This window comes from Eubalaena glacialis, chromosome 3 (assembly GCF_028564815.1).
Source record: "Eubalaena glacialis isolate mEubGla1 chromosome 3, mEubGla1.1.hap2.+ XY, whole genome shotgun sequence".
In the NCBI taxonomy this organism is placed as follows: domain Eukaryota; kingdom Metazoa; phylum Chordata; class Mammalia; order Artiodactyla; family Balaenidae; genus Eubalaena; species Eubalaena glacialis.
Window position 1 is genome coordinate 139,589,764 of NC_083718.1, and position 27,793 is coordinate 139,617,556.

The 27,793-nt window shown below is 37.8% G+C and overlaps 1 protein-coding gene across 2 annotated transcripts in view; it reads right to left on the reverse strand.

The window, feature by feature from the left end:
• The window catches only part of CACHD1 (cache domain containing 1), a 211,610-nt gene that overhangs the window by 121,139 nt on the left and 62,678 nt on the right, over nt 1–27,793 (reverse strand). For both annotated transcript variants that reach the window (XM_061184082.1, XM_061184081.1), the window contains exon 2: nt 8,043–8,105. In XM_061184082.1, the coding sequence (XP_061040065.1) occupies nt 8,043–8,105 (63 nt within the window). The remainder of the gene's footprint in view (nt 1–8,042; nt 8,106–27,793) is intronic.

Consider the following 27,793-nt stretch of genomic DNA (forward strand, 5'->3'; position numbering starts at 1 on the left):
GAGTATGCAGTTCTCCTACCAATTTGCCCATTTCAAAAGAATTCTGAAGTCTTCTAAAATCAGCCACTGCCAACAATCAATAGTTTATGAAATACTACAATTATTATGAAGATAATGCTTGCCATATCATTGAATAAATTGTTAACATAAATAATTACTAGAGCACTTGAAAAAAAAGTTAGAGCAAACTCTTGAAACATGTCTAAAGTAGCTTTGATTTTTTTAGTGATTCAATCAAGTGCCCCAAGAAGCTTTTCCTCCTTTGGTTCTTTTCTTCACTGCTTTGTGTTTTATGGACCACATTTTGCTATCTTCTAGGGCACTTGATCAAAAATTTATTTTTCTTGATGCAGGTTCAATTTCATATAATGCCCTTATGTGCTCACACAACTTAATTTCTTAAAGTATTCAAAAATGGAGTCTATGGGAGGTGATCCACTCAAGAATGTGTGCATGGGATATTTATTTTCCCGAGGCTGTTGCCATAGTTTTTTGGCAGCAAAACTACATAATGAACTAATTAAAAATTTAAAACACATTGTTGGGCAATTTAGAACCACACTCTGAAGGTTAATTTAAAAGAAATAACGAGAAAAAGCAAGGAAAAGTCTATATACCATAGAGAGCTTTGTGGTAAGAGTCAAGAATCACACAAAATGTTTTTTATTAGTTTTAATTATATTGCTCCCCTAACCAGAAAGATATTAACATGTTAGATTTACTGCCTAATTACATAGTATGCGTAAGTCAGATCCAACTCTCAATAAGCTTTGATAGTAAAGAGGGAGGGCAAGAACCCTTGGGGCTCTAGTTTTCATTACCCCAAAGGAGAAATGATGGATAGAAAATGCAAGTCAGTATTCCAGATACTACGAAACATACAAAAACAAGCATAAAGAAGTGGTTCCTTTCCAACTAAAGACTGTGAGCTATAATTAAGAGGACATAGGTCAATAATCTACTTTGAATAACTAATCTGCTTTTGGCTTATCAAACAAATCTTTAGAAGCAGTTGTAATTGTTCTTCTAATTGTTAAGAGGTTAGTGCCCTGGATGAAAATGGAAACCACCTTTAGGGGCACTTAAGTCCCCAAACAAGGTGAGAACCAGAAATGTGGGAAATAAGCCAGTGCCAGACCCTGCTTTTTACCCTGAGAATTGGCCATAATCTGGAGACCTTGAGCTTCCACTTTGATGATAGCACAGCACAACATGGATAAGAGAGAAACCTCAGGGCTTGGCCAAGGTGGGAAATCTGATAGGAGGTACTACATAAAACTATAACCCAAAGAGCTATGCTCTCAATACAATGAGGAAAACAGAAGGGACGGCTAGAAAATTAGAAAGACTCTACAGATATCTGGAAATTTTAGAACATAGTTTTAAATAACTAATAGATCAAAGAAGAAATGATAAAATACACCTGAAACTAAACAATAAAAATAATACATATCATAGGTGGCCACTATTACCATACATATACAATACTTTTCTGGAGGCCAGTGTAGCAGGACACAGAAAAGAAATAAAAAATATAAGAATTAGAAAGAAAGAATCAAATCTACCTTATTTGCATATATGATTACTTACATAGAAAACCCAAAGGAATCTATAGGTAAATTATTAGGACTAATATAATAGCTTAAGAAGATAATTAGATATAAAATAAATACATAGGACTTAATAGTAACAGAAAAATATCGTTTTTTTAAAAAATTCTTATATAATAGCCAAGAGCCACAGATGCTCTCAAGAAAAATAAATGAGAGAGAGTGGCATGGACATATATACACTACCAAATGTAAAATAGATAGCTAGTGGGAAGCAGCCACACAGCACAGGGAGATCAGCTCGGTGCTTTGTGACCACCTAGAGGGGTGGGATAGGGAGGGTGGGAGGGAGACGCAAGAGGGAGGAGATATGGGGATATATGTATATGTATAGCTGATTCACTTTGTTATAAAGCAGAAAGTAACACACCATTGTAAAGCAATTATACTCCAAGAAAGATGTTAAAAAAAAAAAAAGAAAGGAATTGCAAGTTAAAACAAAAATAAGATACTACAACACACCTATTAGAATGGCTAAAATCCAGAACATTGACAACACCAAATGCTGAAGAGGATGTGGAGTAACAGTAACTCTCATTCACTGCTGGTAGGAATGCAAAATGGTACAGCCACTTTTTAAGACAGTTTGGCAGTTCCTTGCACTATATTGATAATTCACCATAATACCTGGCAATTGCACTCCTTGGTATTTGCTCAAGTGGATTGAAAACTTATGTCCACACAAAAATCTGCACACAACTTATAGCAGCATTATTCATAATTGCTAAAATCTGGAAGCAACCAAGACGTCCCTTAATGTACAAATGAATAAACAAGCTGACCTACATACATACAACGGAATATTATTCAGCCATTAAAAGCAATAAGGTAGCGAGCCTTGAAAAGACATGGAGGGACTGTAAATGCATATTGCAAAGGAAAATAAGTCAACCTGAAAATGCTATGTACTGTATTATTCCAGGGAAGAAATGGGCTACATTTTGTGTTTCAAAACTGTAATTTTTAGCATATGAAAGTTTTTATGAAATTAAAAACTTAAATGCAATTCTGTACATGGCAAAACTATGGAAACAGTAAAAAGATCAGTGGTTGCCAGGGGCTCAAAGAGAGGAAAGGAAGGAAGACTAAACAAATGAAGCAAAGGAGGTTTTTAAGGAGGTGAAACTGTTCTGTTTGATGTTTGATAACATAATAGTGGATACATGACATTATACACTTGTCTAAATCCATAGAACTGTACAGAACAAAGAGTGTACTCTAATGTAAGCTATTAACTTTAGTTTTAATAATAATGTATAAATATTGGTTCATTAAGTATAACAAATGTACCACACTAATGCAATTTTTTTCCTAATAGGGGAAACTGTGAGGAAGCAGAGGAGGTATATGGGAACTCTGTGTACTTTCTGGTAAATTTTTCTGTAAACCTAAAACTGCTCTAAAAATAAAGTCCACTAATTTTAAAAGGCAAAAAAAAAAAGAAATGAAGGGGACACTGTTACCCTTCCGAATACGTGGTACTGGCACAGTGACAGATAAATACACCAACGGAACCAAATCAAACTCACACATACGTGGAAACTTGACTAATGACTGAAAAATGAAAAAAAAAAGACAAATTGTTCAACAGATAGTATAAGAACACTTAGAAATACATATGGGGCAGAGGAAAAAGAAATTGAATACCTGCTTCACATCCAACACTAAAATCAATTCCAGGTGGATAAAAGTCTTAAATGAGAAAGGCAAAAGTTTTAGAAGACAATAAAGGAGAAAATCTTTATGTCTTTGGGCAGAATTTAACAACACACAATAATCAGAGACCAAAAAGGAAAAGTTTTTTTTTTGTTTAACTTATTAATAAAATACTATAAAATATTTAGCTTGAGACAAGAAAGCAAAAGTTTAATTCAGTTAAAACAAACACTAAGCTCTTTCAATATCAGTAAATCTCTTTGCTTTATGAAACCTGTCCCATAGAGATGACTATTTATATTTATTTTTTTTTAAAGATTTTTTTTGATGTGGGCCATTTTTAAAGTCTTTATTGAATTTGTCACAATATTGCTTCTGTTTCATGTTTTGATTTTTTGGCCGTGAGGCATGTGGAGATCTTAGCTCCCTGACCAGGGATTGAACCCGCACCCCCTGCGTTGGAAGGCGAAGTCTTAACCACTGGACCAGCAGGGAGGTCCGAGATGACTACTTTTAAAGGAAAAGATTGGTTTAAAAAAACCTGACTATTAAAATTAAAACTTCAATTCTTTAAAAGATATCATAAAGAAAGTGAAAAGAAAAGCCACACATTGGGAGAACATTTATATTTATGAAACATAAACCTGTAAGGGAATCTAATATGGTAACCACTGGCCATATGGGGCTACTTTATTAAAATTAAATTAAATGAAATTTAAAATTTAATTACTCAGTAGCTCTAGCTACATTTCAAGTGCTCAGCAGCCACATGTGGCTAGCGGCTGCTTGATTAGCACCAATATGAAACATCTCCATCAACACAGAAGTCTCTTTTGGACAGAGCTGATATAGAACATGTGTGGAATATTTAAACTTCTAAAATAAAGAGACAACCCAATTTTAAAAATGGACAAAAGACATTAGCAGACATTTGACACAACAAAACAACAAACATACAAAAATGAACCATAAACCTGTAAAAAGTCATTTCAACCTCATTAGTAATCAGAGTAAAACAAATTAAACCCATTAGATATAATTTCAGACACCCCAAACTGGGAAAAGATTAAAACTCGGTAACACCAAGTATTGAAGACGGTACAGAGCAGCACATTTCCAGTACTCCGTCTGTAGGAAGGTAACCCATGGCAACAACTGTGGAAGCAGTTTTGCATTATCCAGTCACATTGAACACTCCGGTACCCAGCAATTCTACCCTAGAGAAGGGATTCTCCACCTGAGCTAAACAGTCCGTCTCCTCACCTAGGGCACTTGGAACATGTACAGATACACACACACTAGCATTTAATTGGCAGAGGTGAGGGATAATAATGTTCCTGCAATTCAAAGAATTATTCCACCTGAACTCTGCACCAGGAGATATGAACAACAGCAACAAAAATTACGACACTAGAAACAACCCAAACATCACCAACAGAAAAATGGATACATAAACTGCATTTAATGGAATACCACAGAATTGGAAATAAAGGCACCTTAGTTACAGATATCAACATAGGTGATTTTAAGGAATATAATGCTCAGTAAAATAGCAAGATACATGAATAATATATTTAAGATGTATATAAAGAACAAAAACAGTCAAATAATGAATTTGCAGATATATATATATCTCAAACACACATACACACACAGACACACACAAGCAAAGGAATGGCTAACAAAAAAATCAGGATAGACTTATCTCTGGGAGAGGAAGGGAGGTACCACCTGGGAAGGTCACATGGGGGCTTTCTGAAGTACCGGTAATGCTTTATTTCTTTATATGGGTAGTAGGTTGAGATGTTCATTTTAATATAGTATTTCTTTATTCTACTCGTATATGTTTTATATACTCTTTACACGTTTGACATATTTCACAATTTTTAAAAAGTCAGCTCAATTACTAATTATCTAGGATCCTTGACCTTTCTGAACTTGGTTAGTAATAGTAACTCCACCTACTTTACAGAGTTATTCTGAAGTTTCAAGGAGATAATATATATGAAAGTGTGAATGACTGTGATGGGGGAGAGAACAGGAAACCTAAGAGGTAAGCATTTCCTTAAAGATTTCATCCTGGGTACTGTCCAGGATCACAGGGCCCAGAGTTCCTGGGTAGTTATTAATCAAGTCAGGAAGATGTGAGGAGTTCTCTGTTTTGTCACTTTAGAATGGGAATAACTCTAGTCCAATTCAAGCCACAAGAGTATCACAATATTGAAGGGAGAGCAAATACTCGGTAAGTATGTAAATATAAACTTTTATTATTATTGTTGTTGTTAGAGTGACCAGAGGACTGAAAGGGCCTGGAAATCTTGTCATAGAAGAAGAAGTTATCCACGATCTGGGTATTTTAAATTTTAGGCTAAATGATAATGATATGATAATTATCTCCAAATACTGGATGCAAAAGAGGCATAAGATCTATTTTGTCCAGGGTTCTTCTAAAGAGGCTGGAGAAATTAGAGAAAATTAAAAAGTACATTCCTAGTCAATATAAGAGAGAACTTTTTGATAATCAAAGAGAGAAGGCAGAACTGACGATGTGGTGACTCTCCTTCATCTGACTTATTCAGCCAAAGACAGTTTAGCAGAGACTGCTGTTTTGTATGAAAATATAGATTTTAAAAATAAACTCTGGGCTTCCCTGGTGGCGCAGTGGTTGAGAGTCTGCCTGCCAATGCAGGGGACATGGGTTCGAGCCCTGGTCTGGGAAGATCCCACGTGCCGCGGAGCAACTGGGCCCGTGAGCCACAATTACTGAGCCTGCGTGTCTGGAGCTTGTGCTCCGCAACAAGAGAGGCCGCGATAGTGAGAGGCCGGCGCACCGCGATGAAGAGTGGCCCCCACTTGCTGTAACTGGAGAAAGCCCTCGCGCAGAAACGAAGACCCAACACAGCCATAAATAAATAAATAAATAAATAAATAAATAAACTCTGTTAAAATAAAAATACGGATAATATAACTTAGTGTAAACTTACTTTGAAAACTAGCTCTTTTATGTATTAGTCATGAGACTATAGCTAAGTTATGCTATCTTTTGGAGTTTCACCTACCTCATCTGTATTAAGGATAGTATCTTTCCTTCAGGGTTATATGGAAAAAATCAATGTGATAATATACTGAAATCACCAGTGTTCTATGTGTGCTAAATCAGCTGCTAATAATTTTTAAAAATTATTATGGAAGGCTTCCCAACTTGTTCACAGCTAGATAAAAAGAAAAAAGCAAGAACATCACTCCAAGAAAACAAAACAACTTTCATGTTTAAAAACCAGTGAAGGAAGAACTTGTATCTGTTACTCAAGAAAAGCAGTAAAACTGATATCCCTGGATCAGTTTCTTTAAAATGTTATCAAATGGCCTTTGGTCTCCCAAAAAGTTTCCTTGAACATGCTTTGTGTAGAAACCTTCCCCTATAAAAACCCTTTTAAATTTCATGACCCTAAAGCACTTTCCAGTGTGCTGGAATAAAAATAAGACAGGAATTATGAAGGTAAGATTTGATATAGCAAACCACATTCACTACAATTCAGGTCATTAGTTTTTAAAATATCTAAAGCTAAGAAAAAGGGTACATGCTTAATGGCTTATGTCCTCTAAATTTAACCTGCAGAAACCAATAAAGATCTTTAATGTCTATAAATAAGAGATGCTGAACTTCAAGATCAAATTACAGTAATTTATTATAAATAAATATCCTATAAATAACTTCACTTTAATGATACTTGCAAAACTTTGTCCTCTTGCATAGCACTTCTGAAGTTCAGATCAAGTCAAGCTGTTTTCCATGAATAAGATAAAGGCCCCAGAGAGTTTAAATTATTATGTATTTTCCTATAGTTATCTTTTTATTCTGTGGAAGCACTCTGCTACACTCTGGTTTTTAGCTTGGTCCTGTTTTTTACTTAAGTTTCCAACCTAGCTTCAAATTACCAGTTGGTGGTCACATGGTGTAATGAAGTTGGTGGATTAACTGAAATTAAAACCCAGAATCCTCTTTACCACCCTTCTTTTCAAGCACAGATCAATTATTTATGACCAAGTTCACCAACACTATGTTTTAATTTAGGAAGCAGTCCATTAGAAGCCAGCTATAAATAAAGTGAATAGAATCTGGCCTCAGAACTTTTTGACCTCACAGAGCATTGAGAAGATGGGAGAAAAGCAGCAATGGAAGAATACAAGAAGAGGAAAGAAAAATAAAAGAACAAAAGAAGCCAACATCCACTGAGCTGCTTCTACGTCAGGCCTTCCGCCTAAAGCATTTCACTTATTCTCAGTTAATTTGACATTACTTCATTTAATTCTCACAACCCCATCATGCAGATATTATTATGTCCCTCTGATTTAAGAGTAAGAAACTGTAGCTCAAAAGGCTAAATTGCTTCCTGGGAGCCATGAAGTAAGTAGGAAAACCAGAATTTGACCTGGGGTTTGTCTGATTCCAAAGCATGGACACTTTTTCCTATAGCAGAAGAAATAATTTCTAATATTTTAAAATTTGAGTAGTTTAGGAATTTCCAAAACAATAACAAGGCACTAAATATTTTCAAAGTATAACATGAATAGCAGAAAGCCATCTATATAACCGTTATTTCAACTGCTTATAAGAACATGAAGTGGGAGGTTGTCACCATTTTGCTTAAGATGTATATGAAATCATACACAGAAAACAACAGACAGCCTCACGTGGAGATTGGAAAGAGTAATGAAGTCATATCCAAAAGCAAGACAAAGACAGAGAATGTCAAGTGCTAAATCACCTCTTACCTGCTGTACTTCACTTTCTCCATTTGAGATTTTCTCAGTGTAAACAAAGGAGTTGAATATCCGCTGCAAGGAAAAGAAAATGAACAAACATTAGATTTTCTAAATAAGGCAGCCATTTTCTATATGAATGTGTATGTGAATAAGCTGTTTACAGCACAAATAGAATCAAGCAGAAAAATTTAATTAAAATAGTTATTTTACACAGAGAAATCCAAATATCAGCCAAAGTCAATCACACTTATGTAAGCAATACCCATGCACTTCTATAGCGAAATAAACCAGATGTTACGCTATATTTTTCATTTTCAAAAATACATTTAATTATAGATTTCCGGAGCCCATGCCATTTTATCCGACTGGTATAATCTGACAAAGTTGTGTTTCTCATTTAAATCCTGCACTCCCTGAATGCCGTAATTGTTTACAGACACTACAGTCTAATGTAATCAAGCTCTTTAAAAAAGATTCTTTCCATATTCCCTCATGTCCCTGTCCAACCGGTACCTACCCAATATTGTCTATCACCTTCATTACCCAAGCAGCCCCTCGAAAGAGTAAAATAATACGGCTTGCCAAATATGTGTGGCCTTAAGAGAGAATCCAGTCCTTACATGCCAGGAAATAAGACGGCTGTGCCAAGACATCAGTCCAAACTGCGGCACACAAGCACACACATTCTTCCCGCTGGTCTCTGCCTCGCTGGTACCCAGTCCTGCAGACATTGCCTGCATTTACAACATCTTGCAGACTTATGACTTTACCAAACCCCACCATTACTGACCAATCACAAGAGATTAACCTGTAACAAACCGAAAAAAAAAAAAAAAATGAGAACCCAAGAAACGTATCTGTTAGGGACTGGGGAAAAAAAAAAGGAAGAGCAGCCTCGTCATTTATCCTAAAACTTTAAAGATACCTCTGGAACTCTCCAGTTGAGTAAGGAGTCAGACCTGGAGATGTCAGCCAAAATTTCCCGTGTTCCTTTGTATCCTACTGACAAGGGTTTGTCAGCATCTGGGACAGCTTCCCAGACAGCCTAACACACCTGCATGGTGGTGATGAGGAAGACAAGTGCCAAGTTCATCAAGTGTTGTGCGAATGAAGGAAAATCAAGGCGCTGGGGCTGGGGGAGGGGCAGGGTGGGGGGATGCTGCTGGGGGAAGGGAAGCAAACACACTTGGGAAGGATGGAGATGGAATGGGACGGAATTACATTCTGGAAAATTCTAATTACAAATTATCATAATTTTTCAATGCACCACTCATTCAGTCAACAGATGCTTACTGTCATTTTCTTTCCTGAAAATGACTTGCTGATAGGAAAGGTACAGATTTTTAGTAATGGTGATAATGATACTGGCGACTAGTTATTAAATGTTTACTGCGGGGCAGACACTATTCTAAGGCATGTTACACCTATATACCTATTTCAGTCTCATAAAACACCTTTGTGACAGGCACTATTATTATCCCCATTATATAAGGATATATGAGGAAACAGAAGCATATTTTATTGAGTGCCTAATGCAATTCACATTGTACCTCATATGCATATCTTATGTAATAAGAAAATTCCTGCAGCTCCAAAGATGAAAAACGAAGACCCTGGGAAATTAGGTAATTTACCCAAAGTCACTTGGCAAGGCTGGAATTTGAACCCAGGCAGTGCGACTCTGGTTATGGTGCTACTAACACCCTATTGTCTCATAAGCATTTGCTACCTGGTAGCTTGACACATATGAAAAACACTCCTGTTAGGAGCTAACACCCAAACATAATGCAGATCAACAATCCCTTATGTGTAATTCTAAAATTCAAAAGGCTCTGAAAATCAAAAGTTTTGCATAACACATTTGCTAGCAAAATATGACACGACCTGAACTTATTGGCAGTTAATCCTAACTTGAACTGATGTGTATTTATAGTCTTTATTAAACCACTTAGTGTGAGTATTTATTCTTTTTGATGCAGATGTACTAATGCATCTGATTATAGGGTTCTGCTTTAGATTTCACTGGGGGTGTTTCATCATCAAGGTGCATCAGGATTCTGAATCCTAAAACAGACATCATTTTGGAGAAGGAATTATAAATCTGCAGACCTCCAGCCCCAGTTTTCTGGTGAACACCGTAGTTAACTAGACAACAACGCTATTAGAGGCTGTATCAATGTCACTGCCACCTATACTCCCACACCATATTCTCTATTTTTATATAATTTGATTTTCACAACCTGCTCAGTACCAAGAGTGCACGTTTATTAAAAACTAACATAATTCATGTAGTGTCTCCATATCTTGATGAGTGTGGTCAATTTCTTATTTCATTTCTGGCAGTGATATTTCAGTTGATACATTATCTGTCCTATACTGGGAGGTGTTCCCCCAAGAGGTGACTGATGGAGTAACCCATATTCTGGGAAGCAAACCAGATCCACTTCGCTCAAAACAACTACCAAGGGCCACACCTAATGAGGAACCTCAGATCCTTCCCTCTTCTTTGTTGTTAAAAGAAAGGTGAATTCCTCAGTAGTAATAAGGAATATAAGCCAGGAAGTGTTTGCCAGGCCGTGTCCAGCCCCTGTTTTACTCATTCATTTTCTTAACAATTACTATCAATCATGATGGCCAACATTTTTATTAGAGCCTTTTATGGCTTATAAGTGTTTCTATATTCTCAACACCTAATAAAAATTAGGTGGGTAATAGAAAATTTTAAAAGAAAGAAGTTACAGATATGAGCAGTAGTGATCTTACAGACTACTTATATATTTTATACAACCCTCTTACCACCCCAGAAATGAAAGGTGGCCTGCTAGGATAATTGTTTGGAGCTATCACCAAGCAAACAACTTTTTGCCCCTCTCCCCCCAGCGGGGAAGGGTGTTAGTGAAAGGCCAGTAGAACTTAGACAAGTAACTCACAACTAAACAGGTCAGCCAGCCACGTCTGGTGCAAGGTTAAAAGTTCAGGCTTAGTTGTGTGCCCAAGATTTCAAGGTATAGAGTGATATTCCATTATGCTCTAGATTAATGGACAGTAATAATCTTTCTTAAAATGCAGGGCCTGCTAAGCCCAGTTCTCAAAGGCTTATTAGGCTTAGTATTTTCATAGTTTACAATTTCACATAGATGATCTCATTTGATCCCTACAACAACCCGATGTGGGAGACAGAGATCTGAAACCAATTTTACAGATTAAAAACTACAGCTCAGAAGTTAGAAAACGCATCACAGGTAAAAAATTCAAGTGTTGAGGTCTAAACCTAGGTCGTGAGTTAAAAACAGGCATTGTTTCTAGCAAAACTATTAAATTTATTCACATCACCTTTCGTTCAGGATAATCTAGAAATCCTAATATCAGCATGCAGAAAAAAAGTGAAGATTGGGGTCTTTTTCTATCAATTTTATTTTAAGCAAGATACAATGTGCTGGTACAACTTTATATACATATGACCAATGTCAGGCATAATTAGTAAGAGTCCCAGACAAAGATTTTATCTTTTATTACTTTCTATTGCTACGTAAAACTGTGAAAGGAATAGAATACAGAGTTTTCTGGGCATTTTATTTTTAACTTGAGAGCCAGGAATTCCAAATGATACACCTAGCTGACATTCTCGTGACTGCAAGAGTTTCTTGGTTGTTAGAGGACTTGAAAAGTGGAAATGGAAAAAAGTTTTCTTAAAACATGACATGAAGAGCAATCCCAAAAGGTCAGATTGTTCGTCTTCTCTGATGCTTTACTCACAGTAACAGGGTTAGGATATAGGTGGGTGGGGTGGGCATTCCACATTCTATTTCCAAGTTGTCACTTTCCCTTACTCAAATTCCCTCGAGGACCAAAGGAATTCCAGACATTTGAACTCTTAATTGGAACACAATCTGGAGGGAGTTTGAAGTCAATCTCCTCGGTGTACAAATCCCTGGAAGTAAAGGCAAACATATTGCTTGTTCTTGCCCATTACTCTTCTCATTCTTGTCAAATACTAGAAGTAAAAATACACTTTGTTGTGTAGTGAAAACATCATTAAAATAGGTGAGGGGTTTTTACAAGTCATTTTAAGGAGAAATAGTTCACTGACTCCTCTTTGTCAGTCATATTAATTTCCATAATCAAAAGAATACAAGAACAACAAGATGCCTTATTCTTAAGCTCAAGGCAACTAAGTACTCTGATCTAAAGACAAAACTGACCTTTCCCTCATTAAAACACATACCTTGGAAAACTGGCGGTATCTTCTAAAGTTAATTATATGCATATTCTATGACCCAGCAGTTCTCATCCTGGTATATACCTAGCAGAAATGTGTTCGTGTTTATCAAAAGAAATCTTAAGAATGTTCATAGCAGCACTACTCATAATAGCCCCAAACTGGAAATTATCCAAATGCCTATCAGCAACAGAATAGACAAACTGTGTGAATTCACACAGTCGAATATTTGGGTGAGATGAAAATGAACACACAATTGCAACATGCATCAACATGATGACTCTTATAAACATATTACTGAGTGAAAGAAGCCAGACACCAGGACACAAAGAATGTTAATTCCATTTATATCAAGTTCAAAAACAGGCAAAACTAACCTAGCCTATTAGAAGCCAAGATAGGGGTTACATTTTGTGGGAGAGTCAACTGAATAGGGCATGAAGCCTACTTTCGGGATGCTGAAATGTTCTGTCTCTTGATCTAGGTGCTGGTTACAGGGATGTGTTCACTTTTGTGAGAACTCATCCAGCTGTACATTTATGACTGTGCACTGTGCTATATGTATGCTATCCTTCAGTAAATCTACTTTAAACACACATTCTAGGCAGTCTCTTTAAAATATACCCTAGACAAATGTTTTTGTATATTTTAAAAATCATTTATGCAGTTTTAAAAAGGACAATAATCTATTAACTGGGCTATTATAAATACTTAAAAAAAAATGCTACACCCCAACCTGCAACCAGATGAAATTAGACTGTACCAATACTGGAGAGTCACCTAGCAATTTACAGATAAGGTCTCCTGAGCCTTCCCTGAGGCTACATATTAATTACTCCCTCAAACTCTAAGTATATAACATGACTTAGTTCTTCAGCTTCCCATCAATGGTTCTGTACTAACCTGAATTTCCAGCAAGAAAAGAGTTGTCTTTATCTGAGTCTCATCCAACCTGGATGCTCTAAACTTATATAACACAATTTAATCAAATCTCCTCTTTGCATATTCTGTTCTTTTATTCCCTAAGCGCTGCCTTCCCCCTCCTCTCCCAAAGAGGAAATTAAAGAGCCACATTACACTTGAATACAGTTCCCCTACGTCTCCCCACAAGAAAAGAAAAAAAGACATCCTGCTCTGTGTGTGTGTGTGTGTGTGTGTGTGTGTATAGGTGGAGGGGGAGCTACTTTCCCTCACCTCTTAAGGGTTGCAACTCCCCTGTCCCCAAGTCCTCACTCCATTGACCCACCCTCCCTACCCACCATCTTTCCCTCCCAAATCTCTCTATTAATTGAGCCTGCTTAACAGATGGCAAGAGAATTCCACTTAACTGGAACAGGAACAATTACATGAGTGTTTAATAAGATGGTCAATCCTGACAGTTGGCTCCACCTTCACTCCTCCAACAGCTCTGCCAAATTTTAACTAGATGTTTAAATGAATGGTATAGCACAAAACCACAGAGGAGAAATAAATGCCTAATAAGATTCTGTTGGACTCCCTCCCTGATCTTTGCTAAGAAAATGCAGGACTGAATTTTTATTCAAAAGCTTATTCTCTTGACGTTTACAGGTCTCTGTCACAAGCCAATTTGGCTGACAGTTCACTAACAGCTTCATTCCTCTCTGGATCTCTTCCTACCGTTCTAGGAATTGTGGCCAAAGGGGAGGAAAATATAGATCACCACTGTTATCTCAAGATGTTGACCAACATTAACCATGCTGTCATTAAAACAAACTCCAACAATCACTGGACAGGGAATTAATGGCAACTTAATTTAAGTGTTTCAGGGAAGAAAACATATGCATAACTCTATTCTCCCCTAAGCATACCCCATGAATAAGCTTTTACTAGGTTATAAGGGATCTCTCTGCCCAGAGTAGACATTGTCCGATTTTTACCAGACTATTTAACCTCACACTGTTGAACATATGGAAGGTCCAGAAAAATGACATTCTCTAAGGAGGCTTCATCATCTGCATCTTGAGATCACAAACCTGGTGCCATAAATCTCCATCATTAAAAAAAAATCTCTAAATTTGTTCATCTGGATACAGGTAGTTCAAGAAAATAGTTTACCAAGAGTATTGAAAATGTTACCACTAAAAAAAAAAATAATAATTACCTAACTGTCCAATAGGGGACTGATTAATTATACTTCATCCAATCAAAAATATACTGTGCAGCTAATAAAAATGTTTACAATGATTTTTGTTATTGTTCATATTTTAAAATGAGCATTTTAATACACAAATATTGTTCTAATTATATGTGTGTAAGGCGGGTACATTATACATAACACTGTTACCGTGTATATTAACAAGGGCACAGAATGGATTTGGGTGCTTTGCAACACATTACCTCACTTAATACTCATAACAACCCTTCATAGTAGTTAGCTACTATGTCATCATTTTACAGGTGAGAAAACTGAGGTCTTAGAAGTTTGGTTTGCCCAAATGTAGAACATTGTAATTAAGTGGCCAACTCTGGGTGCAAAATTTGCCTTACTCCAAAGTTTATGTATCATCCTCTATGTAATCATCATCTTAATAGAGAAAACTTAGGTAAAATCTAGAAAGTGACCAAAATAGTAACAGGGCTTGCCTATGAATAATGAATCCAGAACATATATTCTTTCCTTCCCACCCCCAATCTCAAAATGGAGCATGAATTTCCTTTATGATGCGTAATGACAAACATTTTTCAAAGAGTTGACACACTAGGAAAAAAAAGACATACATTCAGTTACAATAAACTCTACGGAGAACCATTTGTACTAGATCACCACCTTGAGAGCTTACAGAGGAAAAAGTAAATGTAGGGGCTCATGCTTGATCCTCACTATAAATATTTGATCTTGAATACCACAGTGACGTGCAAGAAACAGGGCTATTCCAGTTTCATGACAAAGGGAAATGCTTAGGTACTGAAAATCATGGTAGAGGAAGAGGCCTAGATTGGGAATTTAAAACAAAACGAATCAGTACACAATAGATGACCTTGTGCAAATGGTACCCTGGGCACACATGTCCTGCTCCAACAGACTTCCTTATTTTGTTTTACGGTTGCTATATATAACAAATGATAATAACTATTGCTTGTATAGTGCTTACTATCTGTCTAGCACTAGGTACTTCACATATCTTAACCTCATAAATGTGAAGATAAATTTATGTAGACTGCACTAAAAACATTATGAATGTATTTCACATACCATTATGATAGTTATTTGAACAGTCTTGATGGTTATTCTATTATTATTCTATTCCATTATTGTTCATCTCGTAAGAATATCCTCTTAATGATAGCTATTCTATGATAGTTGGAGGTACGGGGGGCCAAAAATACCTGTATAAATATTTACCAACTCAAGTCCGACCTCATCCCTAACAACCTCCCAAAGGTAATCTCTCCCTTCTCTGAACTTCTGCAGCAAAGACAGTCTATACTACAGTTAAAATAATATGTTCACTGTAGAAAATTTGAAAATATGTAAAGGAAGAAGAGGGAAAAAAAATCTACTGTCTGACCACTCAGTAAAAACCAGTTTACAGTTTATTTCCTTCCACTCTTCTGGATTTCTAGGTTCTAACTTTGTTGTAAATTCTTTGACAACTGGTCCATGCCATGATTCCTCAGCACATTGCATGGTACAGAGTAAGCATAAATAAGCGTGTGTGTATCCATTAATCTAGGCATTAAGTCATACAGACCTTCAGTTTGGTTGATTACTCAACCAGCTAGCAAAAAAGGGAACAAAGTATCCTTTCTCTTTAAGATAAAAAAAAAAACTTCCCCTTTTCTCAACAATCTATTAATAGAGTCTTACCCCCTCACCTCTGTTTTTCCTTCCCTGTCCTCTTCAGGCTCTAAGTATATACACACACAGCCCCTTGGATACTTCAAGTTTGCAAAAGAACTCAAATTATGAATTCCTTAGTCTGATGGTATTTAACTTACCCTTCAAACCAACATGAGCTCTGAATAGCAAGCAAGAAATCTTGTGGGAGAGTCACAAATCGGTGACAAGGGTCACCTTTACAAAGGGTTGCCAGTTTTGGCCCTCTCTATCCCTCAAAAGAAATTACAGGGAATAAGGAACAGCCTGCAGTCTGATTTAGCAGGGAAAATCTAAAGCAATAATCTCAGCAAGCAAGTTTCTAGTCTTGATCCCTTGATTTTCTGCTGTAGCATTCAAACCAGGAGAGCCAGTGAGTAAATAGGGACCGAGAGGACAAAGACAGGCATAACAAGATGGAAACACTTCCCTAAATGCAATAAAGCTTCTGAAGGGTTACTGAATTTTTGTTGTTGTTGTTGTGTTTGGGCTTTCAAAGGGGGTAAGAGGGGAAAAGGCAAGTAAATCAGTTCCACATGTTGGAAAGACTCAGCCTTTTAGCCAATGTAACTTGACTATAATATTCATGACAATGCACATGGAAACCTCTCAGAAATGGAAAGCTGACTTGCCCAAACGCTTTGCAGATGGGGCCAGATTTCCACTCCCCTACTTCCACTCTCCTAACTCTTAATTTCCTCACTCCCTACACCCCAGATCTCCATTAAGGCTTTTTAAATTTCACCTCGAAGAAAAAAAAAAAAAAGGCAGGGTAGTTAAATGGCCATGCATTTATTCTTGGAGGAAGGCACTTCAAGTATATAAGCCTTCAATATTCAGTGTTCTGTGGGTGCGCAAACCCACACAAATGCTCAGGTGCTCAGGAATCCATCCATTAAGGACAAAGGGAACTGGAAACCCTGAAATGCTTAACCTTCCAGACCTAAATGACAATGTTTAATTAATAACTCAAGTTAATCAATCACGTCCTTTCTGACAGAGTCAGAAACCATGTAAAATATGGCTCCATATTCTTAAGGAGCTCATTCCCTAGTAGGGAGAAGAAGTGAAAGATTAAGAAGTAAGGTTGAACAGTGAACAGTGCAATGCAGGCTCCGGATGAACTCAGGATGTTTGGCACAGACCCAATGTGCTGCCAGAGTTCGCGGCGGGCTGGGGAGCAGGATTCTGAAGAGACGGGCTTGGGCTTGAATTTGAGGTCAGATTTAAATAGGAAAAAAAAGAAAAAGAGCTTAAGTGAGAGCATTTCAGAGCATTCACAGAGAGGGTTTGTCACATAGTACTAAACACAATGTACTAAGTATTCAATATTTGGGGCCAGGCACTGTTCTAGACACTAAAGATACAAAAAAGAGCGTAACAAAATCCCTGCCCACGTGGACCCTACATTCTAGATCCTTTGGCCTCAAGAAAACCCTTAAAAAGGACTTACTAAGCACTGGCCTGTATACTTGCAAATGGGGTGTTCAAAGATAAGGAGATTCCTTCTTTGGTAGCAAAGCCCACAATCTAGAGACAGACTCCGCAGTCAGTAATCATGATACAAAGTCAGTTGCATAAGGGAAGCTTTTGGAAATAAAACTGAACTCAATGGAATAGAAATGATGGTGCTAGACTGTGGAGGTTTTTCAAGCCAGGAAGAGGAGTTGGATTTTACACATATGGTAGGCACTGAGTAAACATTTTTTTGAATGAGTAAATGAATAAATGTGTATTTGCCAAGAAATAAAGAGCTGTTAGAAGGATTTTTAGCTGGGGAGTGGCATGATGAAATAGGTGCTTTAAGAATGTTTATATTCCACATGCTCAGAGCCATGCACCCACTTCCCTCAACTGTTCCTAAGCCTTCTCACAAAGAAAAAAATCTAGTCCATTTAGAATCCAGTTACCATCCCAAGGATCTGTGACAACTTTAGGAACCAAATGAACTGGATCGTCTTTGATCCTTCAAATGACACTTGACCTTAAATGAAAGTTTCCCATTTGTCATATCTCCTTTGTAAAATTATAAAATCCTCTGAGGGGCTGTTTTATTCAATTTTACAACCCCTACAGCACTTGCACAGAGCAATATTATGGAATGAGATGGAGAAATACTTGTTCAAAAAAATAATTTATATAAAAATAGCTTAATGAAAAACAACTGTTCGGGTTTAAAGCACAGTTGCAATGTTCCATTCTGAGTTGAAGACTAGTTTTCTATTTTTTTTAATATTTATTTTATTCATTTGGCTGCGCCGGATGTTAGTGGTGGCACGTGGGATCTTTGTTGAGGCATGTGTGCTCTAGTTCCCTGACCAGGGATGGAACCCGGGCCCCCTGCACTGGGAGCACGGAGTCTTAACCACTGCACGACCAGGGAAGTCCCGAAGACTGGTTCTCGACATTTCAAAATATGCTACTGGGAGTCTGTTTTGGATGGTTTTCAAATGAAATGTTCATTTATGCCATATCCAAATAGAGAGAATTTTTATAAGTTCAATTCTGGTTTACTCTTTTATTTAAAGTGATGATTCATTAAGTGCAGAAACTATAAATCAAAATTTATCACAAAAGTCAATAATGTCAAATTGCAACTCTGTATAAACTAGCTCTGTATAAATCAGCTATATGCCTGATGAAGGCAGCAAGCCTCCCTAGGTCTAGTTTCCCTTACCTATAAAGTGGAAAACTGGGTTAGATTATATAAACCTTGGTGATCCTAAAATTTCCACTCTACTATTGTGCTAGAATCTTACTGAAGTATCGATTGCTAGACTTCTGAGAAGCTACTAATGCTAGGTCTTTCTGCCATATGAAATGGATGCTTCAAGAAAATTATATTTGCTGGTGAAATTTGACTTAAATTGTTAAGAAAAATGTTATAAACATATCTCTAAAACTTGTTGCAGGAGGCGAGGCCAAGTATTGAAGGAATGAATAGTTTAAGATGAAAATTTAAATAGAGAAAACCAATCTTGAGAGTGGTGAGCTTAAATGTGGACATTAAGACGTGAAACTGAGCAGTTAGCCTTTCTGGAATAAATCTGATGCTAATATGATTACACAAATGTCTCCCAGGTCCTCCTCACTGTATCGTCTTTCAGGCTCTCACAGCCAGGGTGCCTGTCATGCATGTCGAATACCATGGTAACAACCCTGCTGTAATGGCTCCAGCACGACATGCCATGATTCTCAGCAATAATCATTAACTCACATCTCAATGAACAATGAATGGCTCTCTGGGCTCAGATTCACAGTAAAATTTTAATGAATAAATGCTGGTTAAAATTATTTCTGCAAGTTTTTAGGGTTAAAAAAAATAGGAACGTGAAAGGGAGTTTAAAAAAACAAAACAAAACAAATCCTCTATTACCAGCTGAGTGGCTGCGGAGAGGTTAGATGTGCACCAGTTCCTAATTTGTAAAATAGAGGCGACAATAATAGCGAGCTTATAGGTTTTTTGTGAGGTTCAGTGCTTGTATAGCACTTATTCCTTACATACAGTAAGAGCTCAGTAAATAGTAACTTTTAAAAATCCTTCAAAATGAACAACTATTCCCAGGAATAAAAAGTCATTTGAGAGTTCCTGTGTCCTCATCCCAATGTCAGGAGCTCTTCCAAATCAGCACTTCCGAAGCCTTCCATAGTGACAAGACTTATTAAAAACTCTGTATTTTCAGGAAATGGCTTTCACATTAGCTCCCAGTGCCTTGACAAGCTTGGCTCCCAGGCTCAACGAACTGCCTTCTTCAAGTTTCTTTAGAAACCCACATGCAAGCTGGGTCCTTGAGAAAGTGACTTTCCCTTTGATTACTGATGATACTTGGTGGGGAACACCTGTCTGAGCACAGGCCAAATCTCTAGTTTACTAGAGTCTGCAGCTTTGTAAACATATGCCAAGGAGGCCAGAGGGGTAAATTCAAGTTGGGAAATACATCACAGAGATGCTGGTCCCTCCCGGCCTAGTATTGCTCAACAAACAGGGTTCCTGCAGGTACCAGGGGACGGAAGTAGTCCTAAAAATCCAACCTGCAGGTATTAAGCAAATAGGGGCTACAGGAGAGGGAGAAATGCAATAATTAGCTATGCCTCTAACAGAACCCAGAGGCTCATCTAGACACCTCCCCAGACCTACTCAAAGAGGCCAGAAGATTAAACCTCCTTTAGTGCCTTCACTGAATTATTTACTTTCACATTGTGTTGCAAGTATTTGTTTAGAAACATGAGTAGTGACCTCACAGAAGGCAATAACAACTCCTGCTCACCTGGAGAAGAGTGTGAGGACTGAGGTCCAGGCTTTGGAATCATCCAGACCTCAGCCATCTCAGCTGTGTGATCAGCACAAATTATTTAAACCTTCTGAGCCTAAGTCTCCTCATGGGAATTTAAGCAACGCACCTCCAACGCCGTAGAGACAGAACAGAGCGATCACCACTACCTACTAGGCTTGCAGTTAGAACTAAATGGAATGACAGGCTGGGACAGTGACTGACATATTGTTTTTGCCCAGTTAAGCATAGCTGGTATTAAAATTGTCATCATTTTCTCTGAATATCCAGCATCCAGTGTAATCACCATTAAATGTCCAATAAATGCTTAATGAATCAATAAAAGATTTGGTACTACTTCCTCATTTGACAGAAGAGGAAAGTAAGTCTCAAAGACCGTATATGATAGGTCACAATCAGGGACAGGACCAAATGCTGGTTTCTCCTGGCTTTCAGTCATGCTGATTTCTTATGTAACTGTGCTGCATAATGAACTAAAAACTAAAACTTATTTTTTAAAATTTATTTTATTGATGTACAATGTATAGTTGATTTACAATGTATACATAGTTGATTTACAGTGTTGTGTTAATTTCTGCTGTATAGCGAAGTGATTAAGTTATACGTATATATAAATTCTTTGTCATATTCTTTTCCATTATGCTTTATCACAGGATATTGAATATAAGGCCCTGTGCTATACAGGAGGACCTTGTTGTTTATCCCTAAAACCTATTTATCTACCCTACAAAGCCAGAATGGGAAGGGAAAATATATTATCTAAAACTACTGAACAAGGAAAAAGCCAGAACCTCAAATTATTCTCCCCACCAAGCAAATATATGTCTTGAGTTCCTGGAAAGGGGCATGGTATAGTCAAAAGAGCACGGGTTCTAGAAGCAAGGAAGTCAGACCATGGTCCTCAGCTCCACTACTTACTGTCGGGGTTGGAGGCATGTTGCTTAAATGTCCAAAGCCTCCATTTTCCTGCCTCTAAAAATGGGTGTAATAATATCCACCCTTGAGCAGTGACTGCTAATGGGAATAAGGTTTCTTTGGGGGATGATGAAAATGTTTTAAGATTATGGTGATGATTGCACAACTCTGGAAATATACTAAAAGCCATTGACTTATGCCCTTTCAATGGGTGACTTTATGTAATGTAAACTATACCTTCCTATGGTCATAGCTGTGAGGACTTAAGTTACTATCTATGTGATGAATATGATGAAGAACACATACTAGGTGCTCAATAACAGTTATACAAATTGGATTTCCATCACTAAGACAGTGGTTATTAGACTTTATAGAGATACAAAACAAATCCTGTTTGCTTGTAATGAAATGCAGATTCCTGGGCCCCCGCCTCCAATAGATAATGGGTCCACAAGCCCAGGGGAGGCCAATATGTGCGAGAATCATCAAGGTAGTTGTGATGGAGGTGGCCCATTAATCACTGTTTGAAAAGCCCTACACTAATGCACCTTTCAAATCGAAACACTTCTGTGAATCTCCCTGAAATATCAGTAATAGTCTCCCTATGTTGAATTTCTGTATAAATCCACATTTCCATAGACTATAAAGTATGGTCTGGTTAAAAGAAATATCTTAAAAAAAAAAAAAAAGAAAAGAAAAAAGAAGGAAAAAGAGGGAGGGAGAAGGAAAGAGAAATACTCCCGCTGACCACTTAGAGGGAAAAAAAGGGGAATATTCCAAATCTTCAGTCACTGACAGCTGCTCTCCACTTGCAGCCACCGAATTCAGAATTAGAGATGAACTAATCTTTGGGTGAGGCTTCCTGGGAAGACAGGAGGAAGAAAAGAAGGAAGGAGCACTTAGATTTGCAGTGTCTATGCCTTACCACCACCCTGGGAGGTGTGCGTTGTTAGAATCCCTGTTTTACCAAACAAGGAACTAACTAATGAATGAAAAGGCAGCTTCCTTCAGAGCCACACAACCAATCCACACAGGGTGGGGTTACTTTCCCACAACTCTAGGCTTCCCTGGAGGCCGTGGCTCAAATCTGGGATCAAGATTTCTTGGTTCCTCAAACTGCTACAACCGCTGGTGAGCTTCCTTTGTCCAACCTTTTCCAGCTGAACGTTCTGGAAGGGCTCACCTTCCCAACGTGGCCCAGCTCAGTTTTCTGTCATTGAGCACAGACTATGGGCTGGCTCTGGACGAAGTGATGCTAAGACAGCCCCATCCTTCAAGACCTGACAGTGCAAAGGAGAACAGGGAGGTGTAAGCAGGTGTGCAGAAGCTGTAGATAGATAGTAGCCAGCGTGAGGAAGGCACACCTGAACCAAACACAACACAAAGTTACCTGGACCCTTGTTCTCAGCATTCAACAGGGAATATTAAGGCCTAATGTGCAGAGCAGGGGAGATAGTGGGAAGGTTGGCTGGTTGGTTTTTTGGCCTGGGGTTCATATTCATCAAAAGCCCCAAACCTGTATGTTTGATCTTCTCCTAATGAGACTTTATACACAGTCACAGAGAGAAAGTGACAGAATGAAAAGAAAAAGGTATTGATCATACAACTTTGAACTTGTATCCCATTAACAGAACACATCACGCATGCACAATATTCTCTAAATTCATGCTTTAAAAATAAATAACGGAAATTAGCTCAGAAATGGCACAATTACACTGCATAAGAGTTAATTTGTTAAACAGATATATTTAAAATATAACAGCATTGGTAACTGTTTGGCATTTCTTCATTTATTAATACACTGCTTCAAAACTGGAGTTGAGTTGGACAGCTCTCAGGCTCTGGAAGGCCCAGCTGCTGTTAATACACATGGTTGAGCCAAAGCTATCTGGGTATTTGCATTATTCCTCATCTATAGCAACCACAGCCCAGTGTCTGCAAGGCCTGATTTTGGAGCTCTGTTCAGAATGCCACCTCTCATACTCATATAACTGCCCTCACCCTGCCACATTCATCTCTCATTCACACCCTGCCTCTTAACATACTGATAAACAGACACAAATTCTCTTACTGTTATCTACCTCTTCTACTATTAATACCACCACCACCACTTTTCTCCTCCTCTTCCTCATTGCAACCTTTCAGGGTAAGAATAATAAGCCTCATTTTTTTAGATGAGGAATCAGACAGAGCTAGTAAAAGTGGCAGAGCGAGATTTGAACTCAGATGTGTCTGACTCTAGGGCCAAGGCTCTTGGCACTTCCAGGCCCAAACTCTCTAATAGCTTCCCAATCATTTCAGGGTAAAAGCTCAAGTCCTTTTCCTGGTTCCAAAGCCCCTACCTACATCCTGTTCACCCTCTGACTTCTCTCCTACCCTCTCCCCAGTCTCAGTCTGCTCCAGAAACACTGGCCTCCAGGTTGCTACTTAGACCTGTTGAGCAATTTCCAGCCACAGGGCCTTTGCACTTCCTGCTCCCCCTTTTTGAAAAACATTGCCTTTGGATGGACTTGCTCCATCCTGCCTCTGGAGTTCTGCTCAAATACTATTTTACACAAAATAGCAACCCCAGTAGCTCTTGTCACATCTCACGTGTCCTATGTTTTACTCTTTGCTGTCTGTCTTCCCCTGTTGGTATGCATGTTACAGGAGCACAGGGACTGTGTTTTTTCCCCACCGTCCCAGTACCTAGAACCACTCAGTTAATGAATTCATGAGAGGGGCATAAGTTGTACACACACCATGAGAGAAACATACCCCACTGGGAATTCATAACACAGGGAATCATTCAAAGGGGTGGCTTCCCCCGCCTAGAATGCACTTAACCACTAATTTTCTCAATAAATTCCTCACTAAGCCTTCCCTTAATTTTTCACCTCCATGGAAAGTCTTTCCTGATCTCTATGCAATGGGGATATCCCACTATTCTAACACTTAACAAAACACACTGCAATTATTTATTTACATAGCTACTCCCCACCCCTGATATCTTGTGAGTTTCTAGAAGACAAGGACGGATTCTCATTCATCTTTGAATTCCCAGCACATAGTAGGCACGTTGTTGTTGACTGCATGGTATAATGCTACCTTCTAATATGCCCCAGAGAAACTGCCAGTATTTAGGCAGCAGTATTTAGGCATCTTCTCTAATTAACTTTTCCCCCCCAGATGTATACACAGGGATTTCAAAGATCTTGTCAATGACTTTGATTTTCATCTCAAAAGTCATTTCTTAAAGCTAAGTTTTCACCTATCATTTAAAAGTTGCTTGTCTTAAACCTCTAGGAAGGAATGTTGAGATTCATTGTGCAGGCAAGATTGGGAAAAGTCAAATGGCTCTGGGGAATGCTAAATCGCTCGGCGACAGGAATCAGCACCGAAGCACCCAGTGTTTTTCCAATTAAACTACAGGGCAAAATGCTGAACACAATTTTAAGTTTGCAAGGAAGAGTTCTGTGCTATCAGATCCTGACCACAAAGGACACCTGACTCTTTTATTGCCAGGCACTGTGCCACTTCAGGAGACAACAAACGGTCCTAATTACAGAATCATATCGATGTTATTCTGAAAGGCATCTCTTTTCCTTTTTGTTTTTATTCTAGCCAATCAATCCTTATCAATCGTAAATAATGACAAGGACGAGAAAGCAGGTTTGGGCAAAATCATGGAGAACCTAAAAGCAAAGCTGTGAAGGCTTGGAAGTAATAAGGAACCTTTAAAGTAATGTTATAGGTCAGGGGAATGAATTGATCAGATCTGGGCCTGAAGTAGAATAATTTGGCAATAAGAGTATAGCCCATTATTAGCAAATTAGATCATAATATCGTGTCGAACATGCACACTAGGGTCAAGAGCTGTTGTGGATTCAAATCCCAGCTCTGCCAATTACTAGCAGAGTAGCCCAGGGCACATTACCTAACCCCTAAGTCTCCCCTCTGCCCCCTGATTTCCTACTTCATAGGACTATTGTTATTAATTAGATTTTATTAATTGTATTAGTACGTATTCATAATTCATTTACCTCACTAACACAATAGCCAGCACATAGTAAGTAGTCAATAAATGATAGCTTTTGTTGTTGCTAATATAATACACCAAAAAGGGGGCAGGGAAGGAGAGAGAGAGATGGAGGGCTAGAGTAAGATGGTTCTAGAACTGAAAGAAGGAAAATGGATACAAGGGGCATTTTTGAGCTCTCAGTTGCTGCTTGGCTATGGAGTATTGAGAGATGCATTAAAAATGCTAAAGAAGGGACTTCCCTGGTGGTCCAGTGATTAAGACTCTGCGCTCCCAATGCAGGGGGCCCGGGTTCGATCCCTGATCAGGGAACTAGATCTCACGTGCCGCAAATAAAGATCCCACACGTGGCAACGAAGATCCCGCGTGCCACAACTAAGACCCGGCACAGCCAAATAAATATTTTTTTAAATGCCAAAGAAATTTGAAAGCTGGGTAATTACAGGACCAGCAATGATAGGTTTCATTTTTAGTGTTAGTTTTACCTAGACAAAATGAAAAAAAAAAAAGAGAGAAAAGCAATATTCTCTACAATCACTGCAAAGGCAGAAAAAATTAAAAGCATAGTTCCTGAAAGTTATCCCATCCTTTTCAAACAGATAGGGTAAAAACATTAGGCAATTTCTTTTAGAAAAGGGGCTTCTCAAGAAAAATTCATGGAATTTAATTAAAAACATTTTTTGGAAGCACATGTAACATACTCTTTTATATAAGTAAGCACTAAGACTATAGACTCATGAATTCAAATCCCCCTTTCCCCATGCATAACTGATACTTAGGACAGCATGCAACTAGAATACAGTATTGCCCAATGAAAGGCAGGAAGGCATGGTGAGAAAATATAGGTATGATTTTTTTTTAATGTCAGATGTCAGCATTGTAAAATAAATCCAAGAGTCTCCTATTTAATTCCCTTGCCATTAAATTAGGGGAATACCATCAATTATTAGAATATTTTTTAAAAGGAAAAAAAATTATATGTGATTACAAATATCAATGTCAAGAAAGTTATTCTTGAATACTAATAATAGTAGTAATAATCATGCTTCTTTTCAGAGATTCCACAAAAATGTTTATAGTACATACACTAAATCTCGTTGAGTCCACCAAAGTAAAGCACTCGTTTTAACAAAGCAATAAACCTGGGGGAAAAAACCTTTTTTTCCAACAAAAGGAATTCTCCTCCGGTCATTTGACTTTATTAACTTTTAACAAAAAATAAAAAAGGGGTAGAGTGATTAACCTCCAGAGACAAAACTAATAATTTATTTCAAAGTAAATCTCTGCTGTGGTGTTATTCAGAAGGATTCTATTTATATTAACTTCATGATTTAGGACATCCCCATGCTGATCAAATATATAATGTCATCTTCATTAAAAATAATTAAGATTCCCTAGGCAGACACTCACACTTGAAATGGGGGTGAGGGGGAATCTCAATTTTTTATACCACTGCAAGGTTTTCTAAAACTCATTCATATTTAATTTTTAAGGATGCTTTGCAGCACATTAAATATTTAACAGTCAGAGGGATTTCAAACCAGAATGCTAAATGTCATCCTATTCCTCCAAAATACTTACTTCATTTGCAGTAAATTAGCTGGACCTCCCTTCAGAAACAGGAAAGAAAAAAAAAAAAACCAAAAACAACGATCTTCAAAACTTAACTCATATTAGGACATTGAGATAATAATACCTATCTACATAATTAGACCATGTAAGAGATTGGATTTTAAATACCTGGCTTATTAAGTAATGTAGAATTCTGAAGTAGTGCAGCTCACATTATACATGGAGATAATCTTTCAGAAACTCAGCCCCCTCTCCTTTCCAGAATTCCTTCTGCATCATGCAACATACATTAACATACAGAACAGATGTGATAAGTCAGCACTAGCATGAGCAGAGACACTGAGGTTCCAACAGTACTGGGCCAATTAGCAATACAAGGTGACAACCGAGCAACAGTGCTTACCGTCGGACCCTCATTAAGAAGGGGTCTTAGCAAACCCATTTTGATTTCTGTAAGGAGTTGGTAATTATAAGGTCACAGAGCATGGGGTAGTCAGTGTTTGCCGACCCCCACTACAAGAAATCAAACAGTCTTTTTATACGTTTGTATACTCATCCTAGTATTATAAGGGACAGTAAAATCTGCTTTACTTTTAAACAGAAAGGAAATCGGTTTTAAATGATGATGAGAAGGAGAATAAAGGTATAAAGGAAAAAAAAAAAGGAAGAAGAGAAAAATCTCCAAGACTCAAAGAATCTATTAAACTGGACAGCATCAGGTCAAAATTTAGTTCCTCCAAAATTCAGTTCCTCCAAAATTCAGCATCAGGTCAAAATGATTTCACAACAGCACTGTGTGAAAACGTGTTCACACTGTTACCACACAAAACACACGACCATGAGGTTTCCCCAAGAAAGGCAGGAAGGGGCATTGCAGATTTGCTGTGATGGCTCCAATCAAGGGGA